This window comes from Mesoplodon densirostris, chromosome 8, assembly GCF_025265405.1.
Source record: "Mesoplodon densirostris isolate mMesDen1 chromosome 8, mMesDen1 primary haplotype, whole genome shotgun sequence".
NCBI lineage: Eukaryota > Metazoa > Chordata > Mammalia > Artiodactyla > Ziphiidae > Mesoplodon > Mesoplodon densirostris.
This window is the reverse complement of record NC_082668.1, coordinates 89,528,902-89,553,637: the sequence shown is the minus strand read 5'-3', so window position 1 is coordinate 89,553,637 and position 24,736 is coordinate 89,528,902. Positions and strand designations below refer to the sequence as shown.

Sequence of the window (24,736 nt, the reverse complement as noted above, 5' to 3'; positions counted from 1 at the left end):
CGGGAGAGGCCACAACAGTGAGAGGCCCGTGTACCGCAAAAAAAAAAAAAAAAAAAAAATCACTGCACTGGAAAAACTACTGTTAAAGAAACTGTCTTTAAAGCTTAAAAATTACTTACTTGCTTTCCATGAAGTATCTCCGTAACATTAAAAAAATATATGAACATCTTTTAGAAAGTAATAACAACTTGCTCCAACTTTTCCTATCCTGGAAAGTAAAAAGTTGTAACATAACAAAAGTTAAGTATGCTTGTGAATATTTTCCCTGTTATAAGCTCCATCTCAAAAAAAACAGGATTGTTAACTGCAAGAAATATTCTAGAAATATTTATAATGCAAACAGAAGGAGCTATGATTAGAGGTGGAGCCTTCTTTTATCGTTTAGCTTTAAGTATAAACCTGGCTCCAGAAATGGACCTATCCTAAAAACTGGCTGGCACCGGGTGGGCGCTGATAACTCTAGTTCCCAGCTAGTGATCACAGACCAGTTCCACGTGCTGCTCCCCTGGCAACATTCATGCTAGTGCCAGGTCAATAACCGATCAATCTTTCATCTTATTTAAAAAACAGAGATACAATATGCATTTAATTTCATTCAATAAATCAATTCCACATAACTTACCATCTCTTAGAAAATCCAGGAGACAGCAAACGTCAGACATGAAGAATTACATGAACGCAGTGTGATGCACTGGAGAGGAACGAATGCACCATGGCAATCAGGAGTTGTAATTTAAATGTACCACAAGAAGAAAAGCAAAACTACTGTAATTTATTGCTGTATCTATGCTTCCCAGTATAGCTATAATATTATAAGTAGCTACAAAGTGCCACCTTCTGGTTTAAAATTGTGGAACATCTTTATTTCTTTTTAAATGCCATTTTTTGGTGGACGTATAACAACGGCAGCAGTTACAAAATGTTGTCTGAGTACTTTTGAGAGCTCAAAACAAAGATCTGTGTATAGGCTGAATAAAAAGATGTTCAATTAATAGTGCACATAGTGTAACTTTAACAACATCTTTCATTGGAATTTTCGTGTAAACCTTAATAGAGATGTGACTCACGGAGACCAAAAAGTAAAATATCTTTTCCTTTCATGGTTTACTGAGGTGGTCTGCATTCTCGCGAATGATTTACAAAATACAAGAAGTGCCGCATGTGGGTATTAGGCGTGAAGTATTTCATTTTCTTACAGAAGGACAGGGAGCCTAGGGACACCCTGTTGCCACCTTTCCCAAGGACATACGCCCTCAAGAATGGCGGTGGAAACCCGGCAGCAAGCCACCCTTACAATTCTTTTTGGTTGTTTTAAAATACAAGCACTTCCTGACATTCCCCTCCCCGGACCATGAGCCCCACCCCCACTTGGCAGGATACAAACCCACGTCCTCTTGCTTAGTTTTCCCCTTAGAATTATTTACAGGATGCTTACAGATACGGTACAAACTAGTATGAAATTAACTATAGTTTGCATTTCCAGACACAATCCTGTGGTGAAATAAGCGCTCCACACCAATTCCGAAGGCTGGTCCAAAGCTAAGGTGACTCAGAGGCATTTGCATCCGTAACCGCAGAGACAGGCTTCTTGCTGGCTGGGATGGATTCGCCGACTCTGTCCTCAACAGTGGCCGGAGCCTTGGGAGTGGGGGGCGTCACACCCATGGTGAGTGTGGACGCGGCATCTGCCCTTGCAGCGGTCGGGACAGGGTCGGAGGGTGGGCTGCCGGTGGGTGGGAGAGAGGACAGCAGCTCTGTGGAGCCTGCCGCGGAAGAGACCTCTGGAACCAAAGGGAATGACGGGAGGAACTCGGATGGCATGGGGAGAGGTGCAAGGCCAGGTAAGTTTTGGGGAGGCAGGGAAGGAAGAGGTGGCAAACCTAGGACAAAAACGGCATAGATCACACATCCTCCCAGCACTAGAAGAGCAGCAGTCAGCATCACACGACTATTAATTTGCATCTCGTTAAGGAAACTGAAGCTGAGGAGAGACAATACAAATCACAACTTCTGATTATCCTCAGTTGGAGGCCAGGACAGAGTTAAATATTCACTGCAGGACCAGCTGGCCAGGAGGAAAGGTTCCCTCATGTGACTCAGCCCAGAGCTCAGGGAGGAAATGATTCTCCCAGCCAGGATGGACAGGAGCCCACCCAGCCTGCGATGTAGCTACATGGAGTGCCCAGCAGGAGGACTCCACTCTCGGGGGCAAGCTGCAGGTGGATTTAAGCTGCCCTCTGGACAGACAAGAGGAAGAGGAGACACAGGGGCCAGGCCTCCTGTGAAGGTTTCGCAAGGGAAGAGCCTGCTGTGTAGCCCCTGGCATTAGCCTCACCAGAAATACTCAGCCTTTATAACTATTTATAGTACAACTATTTATAGTACACTTGGCGGGTTTATTGTAATGATTTTAAAATGCAGATGAAGGGGAAGAGTATTACTTCTTTAAGAAACAAAGGAAAAGCAGGTTGTAAAACAGGTTTGGGGTAACCTGGGGCCTGGTGAAACCCTTAATACTCTTAGAGTCTGTCAGTCTGGGGAAAGGGCAGAGCCAGAAGCCAAGAATACAGGGCACAGAAGAAAAGACAAAGGGAGCGCTGAGACAGTAAACATTCGTGTGAACTTACTGACTTCATTTGTTTTTTAACCCATTGCGCTGAAAAGCAAATGGGTTAATGAGGATGGGTAACGTTGGGGCCGTTAGAAATGTGACAATGCCACGGTGTAATAAGATCACTCGTTGACATCACTGATGGGCCAAATTCCTGAGATTAGCAATTAAAAGTCAGACCCGACTTGTGGCCATCTCAAAGCTAAAGATAATCTGGGCAATCATTAACCAGAAGAGCAGACTTGTGGGGACATTCTGCTGCTTCATTTTCATCAGTGCATAGAATATGAGTGTAAACACTCTGAATATCTGTGAACTTAACTATTTGTAGCTAAAATCTCTCACAGTTCTTGTTATAAAAAATGTGTTAATAACGAAGAATATTTATCAAGTAGCAAGCCCAGCTAGCCTCAGCCACGCAGAACAGGTATCACTACTCCCCGGGTGGCAGCTGCCCAAAACATGAGGAGAATCACAGGGAGTTCATCTGCCCCCACTGAGTGAACTGCGCACACCTCCCATCCAACTCAGCCCAGCAAGGCCACGCCACTGCTCTTTATTTCTACAGCTGGCCTTTGTGGTGCTCGAGCTGTCAGGTGCAGGAGAGGAGAAAGGGGGAGGAGAGGCAGCCAGGCAGAGGAGCATCACGAAGACATTCCTCCTCCTCTTCTTTTTCAAGCTTTTTAAATTAAAAAGATTGATTTTTATTTGAAGCAGCTGAAATTTGTTAAACTGATCTGTCCTTGCTAGGAAAAGACTGAAATAGAGGACTGCCTTTCCTGGATAAAGCTTTTTATTAGACAGAGTCCTAGGAAGGCAAGATGGGCAACATACCCGGGTTCATGAGTTCTGGTAAGCTGACACCTGGCACGACGTGCGGGGCAGGGAGGTTGAGATTGGGGAGGGCAGGGAGGTTTGGTAGTCCTGCTGGTAAAGGCATCAGACCTGAAAAGAAGGCAGAGAACAAAAGATAAATCATCCAATCCTTGCATATTGAAAAAAATACTACCCACTTCAAAGTGAGAATACCAGAAGTCCACTTACCGTGTGGCAGTTTTGTATCATAACAACAGCAACAATAACAAAATCTCTCCCAAGTGAAGCATCCTTCTATACCTAAGTGATTAGATGGCTAAGTGGGCAAGGGTTAAAACAAACACACACTTCTGAACCCGAAAGCAAGAATGATGCTGGCCTGTGTCTTGGAGAAGGGGCTGATTTATCTCAGCAAATATGGAACTGATTTTCTTTGATGGTTGAGATTCACAGTTTCTCAGGCTTTTTTTTTTTCTTTTTCCTTTTTAATTTCAGACTTACAGATGCTAATTTATATGAAGAATCCCCATGTATATCTTTCACTCAAATTTCTCAAATGTTAACATTTTACCACACTTGCTTTATCATTCTGTGTGTGCACACATTTGGTTAATGGCTTAATATGCCTGTGCAATGACATCTTTAGCCATACAGTTAAAGGCTCTCACAATGCAAGTATATCTGATCGTTATCTGCTGGATGAAGGGACTTGGTCTTCACTGGGAACAGTAAGTGAAATAAACGAAAATCTAACCTAACGTTAGAGCCACTGAAGACTCGAGTAAGGAGTGCTTTCCTCCAGGACACAATGTCTTATTCACTAAACAACAACCAGAAAGCCCTGTGCTGAAGGACGGACAGTCTATATACTCCTTATTCCTGCCTCCGGCTGCATTGGGGGCAGGGAGGATGGTTGGCTGGGGTTAAGGAGCCCAAGGCTCGGCAGCTGACTAGCTGGTGACAGCAGTTAATTGCCACTTGGTCTCACTTATCACAAAGTTACAGCAGAGACAGAATGAGAGTAAAAGACATAAATAGTCACCGCATAGGGAGACATTTTTTTCATTTTTCTCTAAGATGCACAATATCAGTAAAGCTATTGTTATTACATATAGGTCTCCTGCTACTTACCTGGTAATGTAGTAGCTGGGTTCACTGGCGGCACAGAAGTGAGGGACTGGTTTACTTGTGGTGGCAGTAACGGTACTGTTGGTACACCTAAAACAAAAGCACAACCTTTTAACAATTTCAGTTGATAAGGAACGAGCAGACTATCTCGGACAGTCTTCCATCCCTTCCTCCCGCCGTGGTCAGGTCTTCACTCAGTGTGACTTTAGTCAGTTGGTCTCTAGCTGCATCACTGCCGCAGCTCATCCACCTGCTCTGCCCTTGGCCCTTCGCTATGGCTGTTAGCAGACCGTGAGCCAAGAGGGCGGGGGGCTCTGCAAGCCCTCTGCAGCTAAGTAAAACCGGGTAAGAGTTTTACTCCTGACCTAAGCGGGGCTGGATTAGAAAACTGTTTTGGAAATTTGGAAATGGGACACAAGGATCCTAATCAGTCTCTATTGGGCTCCTGACCTAAAAGGCCACGTACACCTGCGGCTGCTGGGGGGCTATGTGCCCCATGAAACAGTGAATTCTGGTCTGTAAAAGAGAATGATGTAGATGGCCTGAAAGAGACAGAAGAGCATGTGGACCTCCAGAGATGGGGAGAATGACCTGGCTTCCTGAATCTTCATTTCCTTTTGACCTTAGGTTCTGTGAGACTCCTTTGAAGTCTAGTACATTCCCACTTTTACGGCTGTTAGCTTGAAGAGGTCATGTTCTTTACATTCAAGTAACTCTTACGATACCACCTAATAAAGATTATCTATTAATGTTTACCACCTACTCATGTGGGAGGTTTCGCTGATGTCCAAACAATAGTAATACTGCACATGGATTCTAGATTTTGTCTTACAGAGATCTGCTTAAATATGGTAGCAAGAATGAATTGTGCCTGAAAGTATGAAGCAACCATTTTCAGATAGCTTTTAAAATTTATTTAGTCATGTGTTTACTTTTTTGCAGAAATTGGAGCCATGCAAAAATAGGAGAGGGTTCTTTGTTTTTATCAGATTCCCAAAGGGATTGGACGGTTGGTTGGTGTGTTCAGTCTTTAAAGTTTGGGTGGGGGGTCACCTACTATATGTCAGACATTGTTCTAGGCACTGAGGAAATTTACAGCATGAAGAAAATAGGAATCACTACCTTCTGGAAATTTACATTCTGAAAAGGGGCAGAAAAAGAAAGGGAGACAAGAAGTGTGAGAGGGTCACATCAATTAATGTCATTTCAAAATGATATATTCATTTTCTGAAAATTTCTTAATCCAAAATTTTCAAATCCACAGAGGTTTTTTTTTTAAACCACATACTTTAATGTTTCTACAGTTACTGTTTGGGCTACTTTGCAGCAATATAATTAGAGCAAAGACAGAAAAATAAATGCCTAACGAAAAGTGGTTTCTCACATGTTATAATGCTAGAACATTTGAGTGTTTTTAAATTTATTTACTCAAAGTGAAAATGCTGATTTCTTTCAGTCTCCTTTGAGCAATTTCTGCTTTATTTACGTCTCTGTCTTTTAATATTCAAGAAACTATTTCTCTACAGTGTAATAAGACCAGGGATCTCAGTGCATGTGCTTATATGACAATATAAGTATAACTGTAATGTAATTAGGGAAGATTTAAAATGCCTCTCAAAAGAAACTGGAACTTGAAGAGAGATGTCAGCTGTCTCCTAGAGCCAGAACACTTTGCACTGGAACACTCACTGTAAAGCCAGGTGAGAGTTATCAGACACAGATTGGATTGCTGTCTTGGGAAGTCTATTCAGGAATAAAGTAAAAAACATTTCTTATATCTGATGGGATATAAGAAAAAAATCTTAATATCATAAAAAGAACTCAAACACTGCTTGGATGAAATAAACTTTAAAATCTCTTCCAAACGTATCCATGACTTGATACTGATGACATTAATATTTAATGTCATCTAGGAAATATTCTAAAACTGGACTGTGGTGATGATTGCACAACTCCATAAACTTACTAAAAATCATTGAATTCTATACTTGCAGTGAGTTAATTTTATGGTATGCAAATTATACCTCAATAAAGCTGGGAAAAAAACCCAGCAAAGAGCAGGGGGTAGGGAGGTACCTTATCGTACTGATAACTGGCAATGCTGGGTGGTGGGGGCTGGTTGTTCTACTTGTTTTGCAAATGAACCTTTATTAATAGTCATCTACTTTTGAATATGTTTCAAGTTTTTAATTGTAAAAAATAAAAAATTTAAATTTCATACGTATCTTTGGGAAATAAAACAAAGACTCTGAAAAGATCTGAGATTTGAACCTAGGGGACAAACTCCAGGGATCATACTGTTGACCTTAACTGCATCCTGATGGGCTGTTTTAAATCCATTCGAGAACAAAATGATCAAAATTTTAAAAAAGAGCTCAAGAATAAAAGGCTATTAATAAAATAAAACTAAACCATGTCACAGTATTTCATCCACTTACTCAACATTAGTTGAGTATATAATATACTCTTGGTATAAAGAAAGAAAACCAGAAAACAGGAGATTTAAAAAAAGGAAAGGTTAATTCAGAAAGAGTCATGTACCACAATGTTCATTGCAGCTCTATTTACAATAGCCAGGACATGGAAGCAACCTAAGTGTCCATCGACAGATGAATGGATAAAGAAGATGTGGCACATGTATACAATGGAATATTACTCAGCCATAAAAAGAAACGAAATTGAGTTATTTGTAGTGAGGTGGATGGACCTAGAGTCTGTCATACAGAGTGAAATAAGTCAGAAACAGAAAAACAAATACTGTATGCTAACACATATAGATGGAATCCTAAAAAAAAAAAAATGGTTCTGAAGAACATGGGGGCAGGACAGGAATAAAGATGCAGATGTAGAGAATGGACTTGAGGACATGGGGAGGGGGAAGGATAAGCTGGAATAAAGTGAGAGAGTGGCATGAACATATATACACTACCAAATGTAAAACAGATAGCTAGTGGGAAGCAGCCGCATAGCGCAGGGAGATCAGCTCGGTGCTTTGTGACCACCTAGAGGGGTGGGATAGGGCGGGTGGGAGGGAGACGCAAGACGGGGGAGATATGGGGATATATGTATATGTATAGCTGATTCACTTTGTTATAAAACAGAAACTAACACACCATTGTAAAGCAATTATACTCCAATAAAGATGTTATAAATAAATAAATAAATAAAGGAAAGGGAAAAATAAACTCTATCAACATACCAAGTTAAGAACTGTATCATGTGACCAAGCAATTCTAATTTCTGGGTATATAACCAAGAAAAATGAAAACATACGTCCATGCAAAAACTTGTACACAAATCTTCATAGCAGCATTATTCATAATAGCCAAAAAGTAGAAACAATCCAAATGTCCCTCAACCGATGAATGGATAAACAAAATGTGGTATATCCATGCAATGGAACATTATTTAGCCATAAAAAAGATGAATTATTAATATATGCTATGACATGAATGAACCTGGATAACACTATTCTAAGAGAAAGAAGCCAGAGAGGAAGGTCACAGAAGACCACACATATTATATGAAATGTCTAGATTAGAAAGAGAAAGTAGATGAGTAATTGCCCAGGCCTGTGGGATTGGGGGAAAACAGGGAGTGACCGGGTACAGGGTGTTTTTGGTGGGTAATGAAATGTTCCAAATTGATTGAGGTGATGGTTGCAAAACCCACTAAATTGTATACTTTAAATGGGTAAATTGAATGCTATGTGAATTACATCTCCAGAAAGCTGTTGAAAAAAACCAAAACAAACAAACAAACAAGGGGTATATTAGGTAGAACAAGGAGTACAGAAAAAGAGGAGAAAGGCATTACGTCCCCTGAGCAAGACTGAGTCCCTAGGAAAGGAACAGTAAACTGCTCACTTTTGTATCCCCAGTGTCTACTACTTAGGGGATATGCAAACATTTGTTGAGTAAACAGAGCTATTAAACAGAAATTAAAGGTAGAATCCTGACTCTACAACAAGATAAGCCCAAGGTCTAAAATTGTCTGAGAAGAGGTTCAAATGCCTGTGATGATTTAGTACCAGCTTTCAGACAGGGCCTGTCAATGCAGAGCACGTTTACAGTTTTCAAAGTACACTGGCATCAACTTTTAAAATTCTACAGCTTGGGACAGAAAACAGTATCGTGTAAAACAAAGTAGACTGAAAACAGAATCTATTTTTCTGCACACCTGTACTGAGAACATTACTGACAGCTGGTGGAGTTGAGCCAATAGAAAGTCCAGACAGACTCTGTTCAATTTCTGTAGTTCCTGGTGATGACAAAGACGGGGGATTAACTGAGGACAGCTGGACCTTCCAAAAAAAAAGAAAGAAAAAAGGAAAATTACTCAAATTTACTTAAAAGAAAATATAAATATTGGCTCTCACCGGTCCTACAGATACCTTTTTCGATCATGTACTAACTGTCAAAAGTTTTCACCTGGCACTTTGGCTTTCAGACACTCCTTCCTAATTTTCATACGTGCCAAGGACCACGCACTGTAAACATCTCCCACTCCTGTCACTTCCAGTCTTTTAACACACGGCATCTAGCCCACCATACACACTGTTCTAGCCACTTCGACACCAGGAAGAGATTCTCTCTCCTCCTTCCTAGCCAGCCAAAAAAGATTATACTCAACCCTTAAAGCACCACTGCTTTCTTCTTCTTTGAATTCTCAGCCAGTTTTGTGTTTTTAATTTTCACTGCTCATGGAAGAAGTCAGCTGAAGTCTTAATACCATGATAGATTCCTTACAAATTTCTTAAGATGTCTAACCTCATGAGTCCTCCTTACCTCTTCTCATCAATGAATGAATGTGGCAGCCAGATCTCTACCTTCTGGGAGCATGGGGTGGGGGTGGGAATGAATCTATATGGACTCTACAGATGGGTGGATGTGTGATTTCACCTCTGAATCCTCCAACTTATGCCAGCTCCAGTGCCCTCTGGCACATTCCAACAAAACTTGTATTCTGGTCCTCCCTAGCTGCCATTTCACCCTCTGGTCTTCTCAGACTACCCATAGCGCCTCATCTGAGGCAGAAAGCACTGATTGGGGCAGCAGATATGGTAGCAGGAGTCTGAACATACAACAGCACTGGTTCTGGTCATGAGCCAATGGTGGATGGGGGTGAGGAGAGGTTACACTTCCCCACAGCTCCCCTTCACTTCCTCTAGAATTGGGGATGGCCCAACCATGCACCATAAAATGACAGTGGCAGCAGCCCTTTCTTTACAACTGTAGCATTTTCTTTTTGAATGTTTGGTTTTTATTTAGTCATACATAAGAGTTAACTGTCCTGTAAGGCCTGCACAGGAAACATTTTAAAAGCCTATAAGCCTGCACAAATACCTCTTATTCCTTAAAAAGCCTCACTTTGATCCTGTAATACTTCCCACACCCCTAGCTCTCTTTGCTTTCCCAGTCAAGTTTCTTGAACTAGGAAGCAGCAGCTATCATCACCTTATCACTCACCACTCACCCTCTATCTCCTGTACGATGGTATCTGCATTCCATCAAGCCTTAAGTTGCTCTAGCCCAGGACATGTTTTTTCACTCCTTCTCTCACCTGACTTCTCTGCGGTACCTCACACAGCTGCCTATGCCCCCTTTCCTGAAGCTCTGTTCTCTCCCTTTGGCCTTCTCCTGAGCTTCCTTTGCTGAATGCCCTTTCTCTGCCCATCCATTTAAACACTAGGTATGTTCAAGATTCTCACCTCGGTCCTCTGACCCACCCAGGCCCAGTCCCTTGATGATTTTTATCAATGTTCATTGGATTAAATTACCCTCTCTCTGCTGATTCCCAAATCTGTATCTCTAGCCTTGCCCTCTTTCCTGAAATCCAGAACCAGAAAATATCCATTTGGATATCCTATAGGAACATCAAATCCAACATGTCAATATTTAACTCATCATCTGCCCAGTCTCAAATAAGTGCTACCACCCCACACATCTATTCATCTGGGTGGGAAGTTATGGTATAATCAGGCAGTAAAGTTATCTTACCTCCATAAATCCATCTTTAAGAGGAGTAATAGGTGTACCAGTCATCTGTCCTGGAAGAGAAATTTTCTTTCCTTCTTCAAATGGGCGTGTAGGTATTCGATGCAAATAACCATATCCAATGCCACATCCTAGGCTATGAAGATATTTTTTTCTTAAAGTTATTGTTATCAATCACAGCTTGCATTTTTGAGGTTTTGAAACAGAAAAACAAATCTCCATTCTTTTAAATACTGTCATCTTATCAGAAGTCTCCTCTGACAACCCTTTATTAAATAGCACCCTTCTCTCCACCACAGACACTAACCATACCCTCCTTTATTTTTCTTCAAGTATTTATCACCATCCAACATACTGCATATTTATTTGTTTATTTTGTCTCCCCCAATAAAATGGTAAGGTCCTTGAAGGCAGAGACCTTGTTATGTTTACTGCCTTAACAGTTCCTGGCACATGGCAGACACTAAATAATTATTTGCTCAATGAATGACATATAGCCTTTCCACTGAAGAGCTCCAAGCACTTTTGCATGCTGATGTCATTTACACAACCTATAGGTCTATTTCAGAACCTGACACATATCAATCCAAATTAATCCAGATTCCTTCTAATTCATCCTCCCAATGACACCAGAGATATACTTCTAATAAGATACAATCACTTTCCAGAGTGATCTTCCCATAGTCTGTTGTCTTCTTTCCAGAGTCTGTTGTCTTCCCAACATTCCCTTTTCCTTCTTCCCTTTGGAGAACTACTCCTCTGCCGTTCTGTGCAGCACGGGTGGGACTGTCAATCAGGGGGCCTGTCCTGCCCAAAACAAGGAGTGGCTCATGACCAGAGCCAGGCCAATTTACCTCTCTTGCCCAGGGCTGTACATCTTGGAAGTGACAGAAAAAACCAAAATGGCTTTATCCCTTCAGTAGAAAGTGATGAAATTGCCAATTAGTTCTTCCTTTCTAAATCCCTAAAGGTGTCTGAGTCCTGTCCTTTCCCATTCTGAGTCTTTGATTATATGAGTGACTCCACAGCTACAAATTCATGTCTGCTGCAGCTGGCTTCTACTGTCTGGAACCAAAGAACCCTCACTGTTACAATATTATAGAATACTGCCTGAAGTATATCCAAATTCCTGACCGTGGTATTTAAGGCTTTTCACAATCAGGTTCCAACTTATGTTTCCATCACGATTGCCTTTACTTTCCCAACTACGTGCACGTTCTGAGTAGGACGTGCACAGGAATCACTGTGCCTCTCTCCCGCCAGGGCATCTGTTATTTCCATGGGTACTACCACCACCAAAAGCGGGGAGAGCAGGCAGTGGCCAACTTCGGCTCTTCCTGATCCAAATCTGATTTCATAACAGTGCTTCATATTAAAAAATTACTTGTTCCCTCTTCTCCCACTTTTCCTCCCTATATACCATCAAGCTGCAAATTTTACTGAACTGGATCTCAGACAGATTTAGAGGAAGAAAGAAAGATTAAATAATTTATACTGATCAATACAAGCCTTTCAGAGGTAGTTACATTGAAAAACAAGGTGCTTATTAATCAAAAGAACTAAGTGGTGGTAGGGAAGGCACTTGAGGGAAGAGGGAGACCTCCATAAATTTAAAGACAGCCCAAGAATGAAGCTAAGAAAAATGTGCTGTAATGAAAGCAATGTGGTCAGCTTCTGAGGAAGGAATGAAAACCAGAAGCACACATATGCCAAATGGGGGCGGACTCAAGAAAGTGGTCTGTATGGGCCTGTCTAAAGCAATGGCTTATCAGTGGTACTAAACCATGTCAATAGGAAAAATGTCTTTCATAGAAAAGGAATAACTGCTAAAGTCTAGAAAAGAAGAGCTCCAAGAACAAGAATGTAGCAGTATTTAGTCAGCATAATTAAAAATGAATGAACTAGTAATGTTCTTTGCTGCTGAACTTTACCATCTAGAATCTCTTCCTTAAGACTTTGATTTCATGCTCACCAAGCAATCTTGTGGTAGTAATAGGATCTAAGTATTATTCTAACTGGAGAGGGGGTATTTTTCTATTGTAAACTGAAAATTTGCCACTCTAATGAAGACAGAAGCTTCTTTGCAAATTTAGTTTGTATGAGGCAGTCCTCTGAAATGGAATCAACTTTGAATACCTTAAGAATATCATCTTTCTGTGTGTTTACAAACCTGGACAAAGGACAATGATAACTTGGTCAAGTATGGCCCCCAGAAAGGCCACATTTTCTATCTCATTTTCTCAAATTGCAACAAGTTAGCATTCTGGTGGCTATATACATTTAGCTGTAGAACCTCAGGTAGTGTGGGTAAAGGTACTGTGAGCAAACAGGCTTTCTCCGTCTGCATCAACTAAGTCATCCTTTTCCCAGCAAGTGCTGGAACTTTTATAAAACACTGGTAGAAGTTTCTAAACTCCAGGCTTTCATGTAATTCTGGTTTACACTCAACAATTCCTCAAATTAAAAAAAGTTCTTAGAACTTTCAAAATAATGAAAAATTTCAATTTAAACAGTAGACAGAAGACCTAAAGATACCATGTTAAGTCATGCTTTGCTTTGGTCTGGCCTTTTGAAATTAGGGAACTGACTTGATGAACAGTCCCAGAAAACTGATTTTATAAAGTTTGCTTTTCTGCTTGGCTTGATCCTCTTTCTAAATTGCTTTTTATTGTTGTTGCAATTTTGTCTAACTTTTGGTTAAAATCAGCCTGTCCATTTCTAAAAGGTAACAGTTTCCACAAAGTGCTAAGAAATTTCCCCAGCAGCTAGAGAAAGTTATACTGTATTGTCCCACTGCTGAGGAGGGAATTTTGGGAAAATAAAATAAAACTGAAAACTATTTTACTAAAATAACAAAACAAAAAAGTTTGTTAGTTCTTAGATCAGAAAAAAAATGACTGGGTATGTGTACCATGCTCACTAAATATGTGCTTTAAAAATATGAATTATTGGATTCAATATTCTAGGTCAGCTCTTTCCTTTTCTCAAGAGAAGTCTTACAATAAACCAGTAACTTGTTTCAAAATAAAAACAATGTTTATAACATATCTGACTAGTAAATTTAAGTAGTCATAACTTAGTCTAAAAAATGACCTTACCTGCCTTCTCCACCCCATGCAGAATTTGGTGTAATAATCACTTCTCGACAGTTATCAGTGTCTGTATTATACACATAAAGTTTCAATGGTTTTGCTTCATGTGTTTCAATAAGGCTGAACAGATCTTCAGACTGCAAAAGCATTACAGGAGAAAAATGTTTTTGTTACTGAACTTTAGAATAGTAGGTCTCGAACCTGACTAATATCTAAAACAACAAAAATCTAAAACAAACAAACAAAAAACACACCTAAAACAACAAGAACGAAAAAAACCACATACACAAAAACCAGATTCTGGGCCCTGTTGCTAGACATAAAAATCATTTCTTAAAACCAATACTCCAAATGAGGTTTAATTCAATATATTACCTATCCACACAATGCAAGGCCTCATGTCCAGTTCTGTAAGACCTAGTCAGCAATTTTAGTAAAAGTCTTCTATACCCAAATTCTACATACTCTGCTTACTATCCATTATTAAGACCTGGTTCTCTGGGCACCTTATTTTTTCTCTCATTTGTGATTTAGCAATATATACTTCCACTAGCTAAGAGACAAGGAAAAGGATCTAACAAATACAGCGAAGCCAATTTTGTTACCTTAGAAAGGAGAAGAGAAAAGGAAATCAATAATCAAGACGAGGATTCGATTTTATCTTGAGGTACAAGAGATTTCTAATATATACCATACACAAAATCTGTGCAATTGCCACAGAGTGTATGTTTTTCCTAACAGCTGTACCTAGTAAGACACCTCCCAGATTTCTGTTTAACACCCTGGAGCGTAAGCTATCTTGATCAGCAGAGACCTAAATTCCAACTTTAAATGTAAAGTGTGCAAATATGGAACTTAACCATAAATGAGAAAATGTTAAATAATTGTTAGTATTAATAAACAAATGAATTACCTCATTCATGACCATATCTGCTCCAATGATATAATCACTGTGAGGTCTAAGACCTGCCAGTGCTGCAGGAGAATTTGATTCCACTTCCTAGGATGACACAAAAACAACCCCCCCATCAAATTATTGCATATAAAATAATCTTCCAAATTGTATAGTTCAGTCCTTAATTATAGTAATTTAACCCCCCCTATATTTTTCTTGTTAGAGATGTCAGATCAGAAACTATAGGATATATATATATATATTTAATCTCCCAAGCATTAAACAACCCACAATATTTAACAAATATTTAAAACATTTCTGTAGCTATTTGCTTTATTTTATTTTTTAATATTTATCTATTTATTTGGCTGCGCCAGGTCTTAGTTGCAGCACTTGGGATTTTCGTTGCGGCATGCGGATCTTTAGTTGCAGCACGTAGGATGTAGCTCCCTGACCAGGGATCGAACCCGGGCCCCCTGCATTGGGAATGCAGAGTCTTAACCACTGGACGACCAGGGAAGTTCCTGTAGCTATTTGCTTTAAAATACCTTCTTCTAATGGATAAATCATTAGAAAAATAGTTCTTGGGCTTCCCTGGTGGTGCAGTGGTTGAGAGTCTGCCTGCCGATGCAGGGGACACGGGTTCGTGCCTCGGTCCGGGAAGATCCCACATGCCGCGGAGCGGCTGGGCCCGTGAGCCATGGCCGCTGAGCCTGTGCGTCCGGAGCCTGTGCTCCGCAACGGGAGAGGCCACAGCAGTGAGAGGCCCGCGTACTGCAAAAAAAAAAAAAAAAAAGAAAAGAAAAATAGTTCTTAGGTATCATATTTGCTTCTCTTCCTCAAGTTGTTTTTCTTTTTTACTAATCCATATTTTAAAAGCAATCAATTCTGATTTTCAGAAACTAAATATAGCCTAATAGTACCCCTACAATCTCACCAAATTGGAGACAACCACTATTAAAACACCTTTCTACACTGTTTCTTAAACTGCAAGTAACAGTTCACAGTTGATACCTACCAACACATGCCAAACGTTTTCATTTGCCCCATCAAAGCTGCAGAAACGAATGCTCACTCCCAACAAGCCCTGGCCACCCCACATGTTACTTGGTGTGACTGAGGTCTCTCGCAGCTCCAGTGTTTTACTACTGTAGATAAGCATTTTTACAGGCTTTTCAACATTTGCTTTCAGTAGATCCTTAAGAGTATCATTGTCTTTATTCTGTAAACACATAGAAATTTTTCTTAATAAAAAACATTTACTTAACAGTAAAAATCTAATGTTAGTTATCTTACCTTAAGCATCCCATGGCCCTATTGGGATAATATTATTAACATAAATAAAACATTCAATAGGTGGAGGTTTCATTAACATTCAAATACTCCTCAAAGTAAAAGAATGTCAAGAAATTAAGAACTTATGTTAGTGTAACAGAGCAGGACCCTATGGGGCCTTCCTGGGACAGGCCTTTCCCCCTATCCTCTGCTGTAGTACCTCTCTGAAGTACCCAGATAATAGTATCTCATGCATATTTCCTGAGTTTTTCAAATACTAAAAACCACCACCAAAAGGAAGAAATTAACTACCTGAAGATCATGAGCAGGTAGCCTCCAGACCTACTGGAGCCTAAGGATTGATCACCATTAACCAGAGAATTGTGCATGAGCTGATCACATACCCTGGGACACCCCTCCCCTCCCCTTGCCTTTAAAAATGCTTTGTGGAAACCCTTCGGGGAGTTCGGGTTTTTCTGAACATGAGCCACCCATTCTCCTTGCTTGGCCCTGCAATAAACCTTTCTCTGCTCCAGACTCTGACATTTCGGTACTGTCTGGCCCCACTGTGCATCAGGCACGTGAACTTGTGTTCAAGTAACATTAGCAACAACTCCATAGCTGACTATGGAATTACAGAATTTGCAAGCCAACATTATTTGAAATGATCCGGGGCTTCAATGGTAAAAAATCAAAATACTCCACAAGAAGACATATTACTAACAGAGTTGGTATGACTTTGATTTTAAAAATCTAAAACATTTGCTAGAGTTGAAGTTTAATTTTGGACTCTACTCCTACAAATACACTTTATTACAAACTGGCAGGAAAAGAAAACAGAAACAGTATGTTAAATATTTCATTACACAAATGAATAAAGGCCATTACGTAGGTGATGTTGGTAGTAATGAACAAAAACTTAAGACTGTTGTGAAAAAATAAACCAACAAAGCAGCCATTGTCATAAGAATTTCCTTTACTGAAATTATAGTTTCCTTCCTATTGGACTTTACTACATGTAAACTGAAAGCAACTTATAAAAAGTGGGGGGTTATTTTGTTTGTTTGTTTTTTGCGGTATGTGGGCCTCTCACTGTTGTGGCCTCTCCCGTTGCGGAGCACAGGCTCTGGACGCGCAGGCTCAGTGGCCATGGCTCACGGGCCCAGCCACTCCACGGCATGTGGGATCTTCCCGGACCGGGGCACGAACCCGTGTCCCCTGCATCGGCAGGCGGACTCTCAACCACTGCGCCACCAGGGAAGCCCATAAAAAGTGGTTTTAATTGTGCACTTCTGGAACACATCTCTGTATAGTTTTGTAACATTATTTCTATTGATATATCAGGGAATTGAGCAACAAGAAAACTGACAAGTTACTTGAGAATGAGTCTTTACTAATCCATTTGTCAATAACCTACAAAAGTCTGACACCTTTGAAAAAGCAACAAAACCACGTCTTTCTGCTTAAAAAAATTAAATATTTAACATATAAAGTAAAAGTCTCCAGTGATTTTCTTCTCCTAAGATAATCACTGGAGTGTGAGGTATAGTATTCTATATTTGACATTCTCATGTTTACTAACACAGGGTTATTTTATTGGTATCATACTCTAAATAATGTTTGTAACCAATGAATAAACATCCATCCCAGATAATCTGAAAAAATTCAATTTTCAAAAGATTACAAAATACCATAGGCGTAACTACAAAAAGCTGAACTTACTAATCTCGAACCATTAATAGAAACAATAAAGTCAAAGAATGGCTCCAGTCCAGCTCTATGTCCTGGGGAATTTTCTTGTACCTGTAAAAACAAAAATGCCAAAAATGAAAAATGCAAAGCTTAATTATGAATCAAAAGCTAAATTTTAATACCCATCACTTTTCGGTAAAAATAGATTAATTTCATTGATACAGGTACCCACTAGTTCTCTTATTTCTCTTTATCTCCCAGATAATGCCCCTGCAGCTCCCTAAATTCTACTCATTCTTTAAATTCATCTCATACATGAGGTTTTTCCTCTATGGTTCTATTTCACACCACTTTCTGCTTTTTGGGGGGTGGGGGACAATCCTCCCAGCATTTAGTACATGGCATAGCAGACAGTTAATCATTACAACTGAGCAGCAAATTCAAATTAATTTATTCTACTTATTACATGACTACTACTAGCAAGGCACTATTCAATTACAAAACTAATGTAGGAACATAGCCGCTGTTATCAAGACATTTATAACCTGCTGAGGAACACGCAAGAAGAAGGGGAGATGGAGGACACAGACCTCTAATAGCTGTAATACAAGACCAAAGATGTTAATGGTTATAATGGAGGTACAAAGTTCTAAGGGGAAGATTAAATCTGACTGAAGAAGTTTCACAGAAAAAAAAATGACATTTGAATTGTGCTTTAAAAGGGGGTAGAACTTTCAAAGGTGCAGATGGATAAGGGGATGAGAAAAAACATTTGAAAGTTGAAGACATAATATGAGTAAAAACCCAGGGGGAGTCTGAAAAATGAGGATCATAATATCGTATACCTAGAGACAACAGGGTGGTATGGGATAGAAATAAATTGTATGCAACATTTTGTATGAATCAGCAGTTTTCAGGGTGTAAAGATCCATGGCTTTCATCAGATTCTCAAAGGGTTTCTCCTCAACCCAAATAAAGTGTTAAAACCATGGATTTTGTGCAATTCTTTTATTTTACAGGTGAAGAAACCATCTTATGACTTGCCTATGGTCTTACAGCTGGGTAGTGGTAGAGGTGAAACTCAAAAGTATATAACTATTAGTCCAGTAAGAAGGCTGGAAGGAAAGATTGGAGCTAGACTTATAGAAGATTTTACATGGAAGATTAAGATTACCTAGTTTCTCAGCAACTAAAATGTTTAGCATCCCCAATTTGAAATGGATTAAAATAAACTATTAAATTTCCTAAATTTGCAGTAATATAAATATTAGTAGCTAGTAATGGTAGTAATATGACAAAAGAGCAAAAAGTTAATACAGAACATTTTGCATTTTCTCTAAAATATTTTCATGTTTTAAGGAATTTTTATTCTGCTTGATGTTACTAAATACTGTCAAAACTATCCTATGAAAAGAGTTTGCATTGATATTTGTAGGCTGAACTTATATAATAGTCTAAACAGTTTTAATAGTCAATTCTGAGGCTAATGCAAATAATATATCCACATCCATCCATACATCATCAATCTGTAGCTATTCACACAGTAACAAATCATTTTAATGCTTTCAAAATGGAACCCAAATTGTTCCCAGAATATGTCCCTCTTATACCAGACTTCTTGGATTAATGACACTTGATCTTGGATTAACGATACATTCATTACTATTTGGATTAATGTTACCTTTTATTCATTTAAAGCCAAATTATACTATCATTGCCTCTGAAGAAGTAAAACTAGATTTTCTTCATTTGTCACAGTAAGGAATAGTTAGTTGTCCATTATAAAGATGGCTCAATGTTTAACTTGCTAAAACTGTCTGACCTTGTTTTATGTAAAATTTCCTGCAAATGTGGGGTTAAATCGTTTTGTAAATTAAATGAGTTAAATATCAAAGGGACTTATTATTTAAAGGTGTTGGCTCTCTAATAAAAATAATCAGTACATACTGTTTATTTTCTTTATACTCAGTTTTCTTAAATGGGGACTATTTTATATTCCAAAATGGCAGATAGATTTCTCCTCAAATGGCAACTCTGAAAGGAAAATGGTGGCTGCCTGGAGCTATTATGAGAAGAAAAGAGATGTCAAGTCACAGCTAGCTGGCAAAAAAAAGTCATAATACTCTAGGTGTAAGATGCCTGTCTATTAGGTTCCTATCAATTAGGTTCGAAATGCCTGAGGTGTGAAAAGAGGATAATTAGCACAGACCCTAGAAGCCCCCTCAGAAGGGAATTTCTCATTTAACCGGGTCCACATCTAATCACCTAATTCTCTGACTGGAAATGTTTCCAAATGACCATTTTATCTAGAAACCAACTAGTCCATTGATCAATTTCAGACTTCTCCACTGAGACTGCCAACACTTTACCTTTTAGTTAAAAAGGGCTAAAGGCAATACTTTTGTAATATCATCACCAACCAAGAAAGGTGATCCCACACACTGATTCTTATCATGCCACCCTCCAAGGATCAAGTTTTACCACTATTTGTTTGAAATGGAAAGTTTCCAATACCATTAGAATTGTTCTTCCCCATAACTCTAAAAAGATTTAATAGCTAAATTTGGATTCTAAAATAAATGTAAATAATCCTTTCCCTATTTTCTATTTTCATTTGCTAGAAACATCGATATCTCTGTTTCTAATGGACCCTGAAATTAATTTCTTTCCTACATTTATTTTTTTTTTATTTAATTAATTTATTTTTGCTGTGTTGGGTCTTCGTTTCTGCGCGAGGGCTTTCTCTAGTTGTGGCAAGCGGGGGCCACTCTTCATCGCGGTGCGCGGGCCTCTCACTATCGCGGCCTCTCTTACTGCGGAGCACAAGCTCCAGATGCGCAGGCTCAGTAGTTGTGGCTCACGGGCCTAGTTGCTCCGTGGCATGTGGGATCTTCCCAGACCAGAGCTCGAACCCGGGTCCCCTGCATTAGCAGGCAGATTCTCAACCACTGCGCCACCAGGGAAGCCCCTTTCCTACATTTATTTACATCATTAGTACCAGCACAATTCTGGCATCTAGGTATCTTAATTACTTCTAGGAAGCCAGCAGAGGGAGCCCTAGAAAATGCTTTCTTTGACCCTAATTCATTTAAAGAAAATTTCCGACATTTCATAGCATGGAAAATAAATTCTACTACACCACAAGTTAAACATCCACAAAGGTAAGTTCCTCTGGCAGTGTTACCCACTGACAAGAATCTCTTAGGCACCTAATCTCTCAAGCATCAGATTACCACTTCAATACTTTGTCCCCTATGAGATCTCATGATTGTTGATTCATCTGCTTCCTTCAAACCATCTTAATTTAAAAAAAGGAAAGAGAAAACATACATACCCGGCTCCATGGGCTATTTAATTTTTTTATTGGGCCAAATATCACAGCAATTTAAGATGAATAGATTAAATTTGAAAGTTTAATAATTAAGATTTTACATAATTTTGAAAAAATGTACAGTGAAAAGATAATAGAATTTTAGACCCAAACTGACTTGATTTTGAGTCATGGTTTGCCTACTTATTAGCTTTTTGAGCTTGGGAAAGTTTATCTTCCTGGGCCTCAATTTTCTCATCTGCAAGGAAGAGAAAATGCCATCTACTTTACGAGAATATTGTAGAGATTAAATGAATTTAAGCTCATGAAATGCCTAGCGAAGTCTCTGACATATGATAGGAGTCCTACCAATCTTAAGCTCCTCTTCCTAACTCCACAATCACCACCTTTATAAAGGTGGCAAATCTTTATAACCAATTAATTCCTGGACACTACATTATTTTTCTAACCATGTATTAATTATCTCTCACCTCTTAAACAAAAAAAGACATAGAACGCTAGTCAGGTAGGAAGAGGAGATAAAATCATTTAAAAAATGTTGTCTCTCAAAAATCAATTCTATATGGATGTCAGATCTAAAGGTCAAATGTAAAACAATAAAGCTTTTAGAGAAAAACACAGAATATCTTTGAGATCATCAAGTATGAACTCTTTTCTTTTTTTTGGCCAGGCTGCATGGCATGCGGGATCTTAGTTCCCTGACCAGGGATCAAATCCGTGCCCCCTGCACTGGAAGAGTCTTAACCACTGGACCGCCAGGAAGTCCCAAGACTTCTTAAACTGAACACAAAAAGCTAACCACAAATTTTTAGAAAACTGATAAACTTTACTAAAACTATGAACTTCTGCTCATCAAAAGACACAATTAAGAGAGTGAAATGATACAACATAATATCCAACAAAGGAACTGTATTCAGAACAAATTTAGAATTACTGCAAATCATTAAGGAGAGTGAAACCACAATGAGATACCACTTCACATTCACAAAACCTGCTAAAGTAAAAAAGACAACAAGGATTGGCAAGGATGTGGAGAAACTGGAACCCTCATACTTTGATGGTGGGAATGTAAAATGGTGCAGCCTCTGTGGAAAACAGTTTTGCAGATCCTCAAAATGTCAAACGAAGAGTTATTGTATGACCTAGCAATTCCACTCCTAGGTATATAACCAGAAGAAATGAAAACATGTCCATGTAAAAACTTATACACAAATTTCATAGCTGCTGAAAAGTGGAAACAACCCAAATGTCCTTCAACTGACGAACGGATAAACAAAATGTGGTACACTTATAGAATGGAATATTATTTGGCAATAAAAAGGAATTAAGTATTGATATATGCTACAATATGAGTGAACCTTGAAAACATTACGCTAAGTGAAAGAAGCCAGTCACAAAGACCACATATTGTATGATTCCATTTATATGAAATGTCCAGAATAGGCAAATCCATAGAAAGTAGATTAGTGGTGACCAGGGGCTGGGAGTAGGAGGAAAAGGGAGCAGGTGCTAATGGGTAGGGAGTTTGTTTCTAGGGTGACAAAAAGGTCCTGGAATTAGATACTGATGATGGCTGCACAACTCGGTGAATATACTAAACAACCACTGAACTGTAAACTTTAAAAGACTGAATTTAATGGTATGTAAACTATATTTCAATAAAGCTGTTTAAAAAAGAAGACAGACAACTTAAAGAAATGGAGAAAAGATTTTAGCAGACACTAAACAAAAGAGGATGCTGAAGTAGTCAATAAATATGAAAATGTGGTCGACTTCAATAGTCATCAGGAAATGTAAATTAAAACCACAATGGGATACCACTACACACATATCAGAATGGCCAAGATGAAAAAGACGGAAAATACTAAGTGTTATGAGGATATGGAACAATCAGAAACCTTAATTGCTGCTAGTGGGAATGTACGTTAGTAAGCTATTTGGCAATATCTATACTAAAATACACACACCTTTGCCAAATATTCCACTATTTAGTATACCCAGTAGGAATGGGAATACATATGTTCTCTAAAGGCATATACAATGTAACATTCACAGCAGCACTATTTGTAACAGCCCCAAGCTAGACTGGAGGAGTTCAAGGCTCACCTGTTAAAACATTCTCTTCACATGTTTTATCAAAATAACTCGAAGAGCATGTTCTCCTGATTCTGACCCAATGATGTAACTCGTGACATATGAAGAAATTTGAAATAAAATTCTAAAGCTAATTAAATGAAATAAAAACCCATCACTACATCATAGCTTCCTAGAAAAGATCTGCATGTTAGAAAAACGATGCTGAAAGGAACTGGTCTGCTCCAAAAGAAACTAAAACTCTGACAACATGCCATCTCATTTTATACTCTTCAAATACCAACTCAGGTATTTGTTTCTTAGGGAAAGAAAACTTGCTGTGTGATCTCAGGCAATAATCTTTCTGTGCTCCTTTTCCTTAGCTGTAAAGTGAGGAGGCTGACTAGATAGTCTCTAAGATTGAATGACTCACCATGAAAGAAGTCTGTTGTTAAGCTATCTATAGATTTTACAGTGTAGATCAAACCCAACAAGATCATTTTTAATTATACAGACTGTAGGTCATTTTAGTTCAGGTGTTTAGTAACACTTGCAAAGCAATGAAAAGACACTGGCACTCACCTATCTTTTAAAATACAGATGTAAAATTTCCTCAAAAATGAGGATCTTTAAAAATTAACAGGGACATTTATAAAATTAATGGGTCAGATTTGATCCAAAACTTAAACAGCAGCGACGTACAGGGTTAGGTACATGGACAAAAAGTAGCTGCTGAATGACTAATTAAATGGAAATACTAATTAAAATGTTTACAACAAGTATATTTTAAGCAGTATTGACTAATAGTTGTTCTCAATAGGTGACACAATAACGTAAATGCTAATAATAAAGGTAACAGCTAACATTTATTGAGTTTTTATCATATTCCAGATGCTATGTTAAGTGCTTTACATGGAATATTCCATTTAATCCTCAGAATAACCAATGAAGTAGACAGCATTTTTTTTTTTTTTTTTTCTTTTTGCGGTATGTGGGCCTCTCACTGTTGTGGCCTCTCCCGTTGCGGAGCACAGGCTCCGGACGCGCAGGCCCAGCAGCCATGGCTCACGGGCCCAGCCGCTCCGCGGCATATGGGATCCTCCCAGACCGGGGCACGAACCCGTATCCCCTGCATCGGCAGGCGGACTCTCAACCACTGCACCACCAGGGAGGCCCGACAGCATTTTTTAATAAAGAAATTTAATGCGCTCAATTTTTTTTCAAAATATTTTCATGTATACTATCTAATGTGGTTTTTAGTTAAAAAAAAAAAAAAAAAAAAAAAAAAAAAAGGTGGAGGAGGCACTACTCTTATCCCCACTTTTCAGATAAAAAGAATGAAGCTCAAAGAAGTTCAAAGGTTTGCCCAAGGGAAGACAATGAAGTGATGGAGTGACACTAGAATCTAGTGATTCACAAGGATGGTCTCCAGTGGTCTACTATGATAGTCTCTCAATGTATCCATGTCCACAAGATGACAAGGTTCCTTACTGCTGATAATGTGCTTACATGATCTCTCACTGATGCTTAAAAAAACAAACACACAAGCAAAACCCAAAAAACCCCAGCATTATTCTCTTCATGCTGTAGTAAATTGATATGCGATGCCAAGAGGACCTATACAGTCTCTCAAAGTAACTACTTTGTTTTTGCATATGTTGTTTGGAAAAAAGTCATCTTACTTGAGAATCACAACTCCCAAGGCAATCTACAGTCAGATTCTAAAGCACATATCAAATCTTTATGGATATTTTCTAGTTTAGATTGTTAACTGCTTTTTTATTAGTAAATCAATCAATATAATCCTTTTGGTAGAATATTAAAGCC

The 24,736-nt window shown here is 38.9% G+C and overlaps 1 protein-coding gene across 1 annotated transcript in view; it reads right to left on the bottom strand.

Moving 5' to 3' along the window:
* Positions 1-835: 835 nt before the first annotated feature.
* Positions 836-24,736, bottom strand: part of GORASP2 (golgi reassembly stacking protein 2) — a 30,035-nt gene continuing 6,134 nt past the window's right edge. Inside the window, exons 2-10 of the mRNA XM_060106494.1 lie at positions 17,536-17,616; positions 15,557-15,760; positions 14,557-14,643; positions 13,650-13,780; positions 10,555-10,687; positions 8,735-8,858; positions 4,559-4,645; positions 3,446-3,556; positions 836-1,880 (exon numbers count right to left, since the gene is read on the bottom strand). Of these exons, the coding sequence (XP_059962477.1) occupies positions 1,540-1,880; positions 3,446-3,556; positions 4,559-4,645; positions 8,735-8,858; positions 10,555-10,687; positions 13,650-13,780; positions 14,557-14,643; positions 15,557-15,760; positions 17,536-17,616 (1,299 nt within the window). The 3' untranslated portion in view covers positions 836-1,539. The remainder of the gene's footprint in view (positions 1,881-3,445; positions 3,557-4,558; positions 4,646-8,734; positions 8,859-10,554; positions 10,688-13,649; positions 13,781-14,556; positions 14,644-15,556; positions 15,761-17,535; positions 17,617-24,736) is intronic.